Source organism: Etheostoma spectabile, chromosome 21 (genome assembly GCF_008692095.1).
Source record: "Etheostoma spectabile isolate EspeVRDwgs_2016 chromosome 21, UIUC_Espe_1.0, whole genome shotgun sequence".
In the NCBI taxonomy this organism is placed as follows: domain Eukaryota; kingdom Metazoa; phylum Chordata; class Actinopteri; order Perciformes; family Percidae; genus Etheostoma; species Etheostoma spectabile.
Genome location: NC_045753.1, coordinates 18,453,064 through 18,454,692, shown reverse-complemented (window position 1 = coordinate 18,454,692; position 1,629 = coordinate 18,453,064). Strand labels below are relative to the sequence as shown.

Below are 1,629 nucleotides of genomic sequence, written 5' to 3'. Positions count from 1 at the left end.
TTGGCTACAAGGGCATAGTTAATGAGCCGCATTACTCAATGCCAGAGTGACTCGCTGAGCAAATTCAAATTGTGCTAGCGCGAGAACTCTGGATTTCCAGGGTACCCTTCCACGTCCATTGAGAAATTCTCGCCTGCATGCCTTTGACAGCTAAAAAAACAGCTGTGCAACTATGCTCGCTAATCATTTCTCATTAAATATGTAATTAGAATTAAGTGCACTTAAAAAAAAACCTTAGCAACAACAAGCACTGTGTCTGCAGAGGCTGCTTCTGCTCTCTTTATGTATGTAGGACCAAATGTCAATCAGTGGGATGACTATATACCAGTGTTATAGTCAAGACCATCTAAACTTAGACCAAGTCATCACCAAGAACAGAGCGTATTGAGAGCGAGACAAGACCAAGACTTTGAGAGGTTGACACTGAGTTGCGACCGGACCAGTGCGAGTCCCACACAATTAAAAGTGGAAAATGGTAACCATAGGCACTCGTGATGGAATAGATCACTGTGTTATCTGCTTACCTGGATCTTGATAGGCCATGAGAAGTTACTGACGTAGACATAAAAGGTAATATTGGGGTTGCTTCGAAAGGTGAACTTCTCACAGGAGAAACTGTCTCTGTATTCCTTGATGTTAGTTTTGGACACAATGGGCACCTCCTCTCCAGAGATGGTTCCAGCTGTTGGGGCAAAGAGTTCACGTTCAGCGTGATAGATAGCTCAACTACATACAGAGATGGAGCTGCAACATATAATTATAAATCCATTAATGGGCTTATCAAGCCATTTGGGACAGGAAAGCTCTCAAAAGAGATTAGTATTATTATGTCTTAAGTGCATTAAACTTGTTCTTGGTTGACCTTAAACAGAGTAGAGCTTTATTTTGTAATTGTACATACTGTCCATATTTTATTGTTCAATGGACGTGGGAGAAAAGTACAGCTTGAGAGAGAGACTGAAAGGCTGCAGTCCATAGGTCATGACTGAGTCATGTTAACACAGTCATCGTTTGAATCCATATCACCACTATCAGCTAACACATTTAGTGTATTTCAAACCTAGGATTTAGCATTTTATTCCCTAGATGCGGATGCAATCTATATAAGGGCAACACAAATCTGCACATATCAACTATTATTGATTATAAAGACTTGTTTTGTGTTCATGGGAGGGGTTATTTCATTTTACAACAGCCCAAGACTGGTTGTTTCTTTCACTAAAAGTCAATATGATCAAAACTGTAAACTTTAAAGTGCCTTGTTTATATAAGATTATTAACACCATCAAAAAATTAAAAATATAATTTATTTCCAACTGAAACTCTTGAAAAATCAAGTCTTTTTTCTGTCTATCTAAATGTTTCAAGTAATTTCTTATTCTTCATCGTGTCAGCGGGTCCTCAGCATTGACATTCCAACCCACAGCTCTGAAACAAAAGAACTGAAAATGACAGCTTGAGTGTGGCTCCGTGAGCACGTTTATCTTAATTGAAATCACCCTCCTCCTCCCAACCAAAGGCGCTTCAACGCTCTTGTCGATTGTGAAGAGGCTCCCGTTCCTTCTGAGACAAAATATCTTTGCTGGGGGAAAGGGGACCCAAGTTATATTAATGACGGTGGGGGGGGGG

General features: G+C 40.1%; 1 protein-coding gene across 2 annotated transcripts in view; it reads right to left on the bottom strand.

The window, feature by feature from the left end:
- Positions 1-1,629, bottom strand: part of atrnl1b (attractin-like 1b) — a 65,738-nt gene that overhangs the window by 29,009 nt on the left and 35,100 nt on the right. For both annotated transcript variants that reach the window (XR_004327216.1, XM_032502189.1), the window contains exon 24: positions 525-682. Coding sequence is in view for 1 of the 2 variants with exons in the window: in XM_032502189.1 (XP_032358080.1) it covers positions 525-682 (158 nt within the window). In the remaining variant the exon portion in view is untranslated. The remainder of the gene's footprint in view (positions 1-524; positions 683-1,629) is intronic.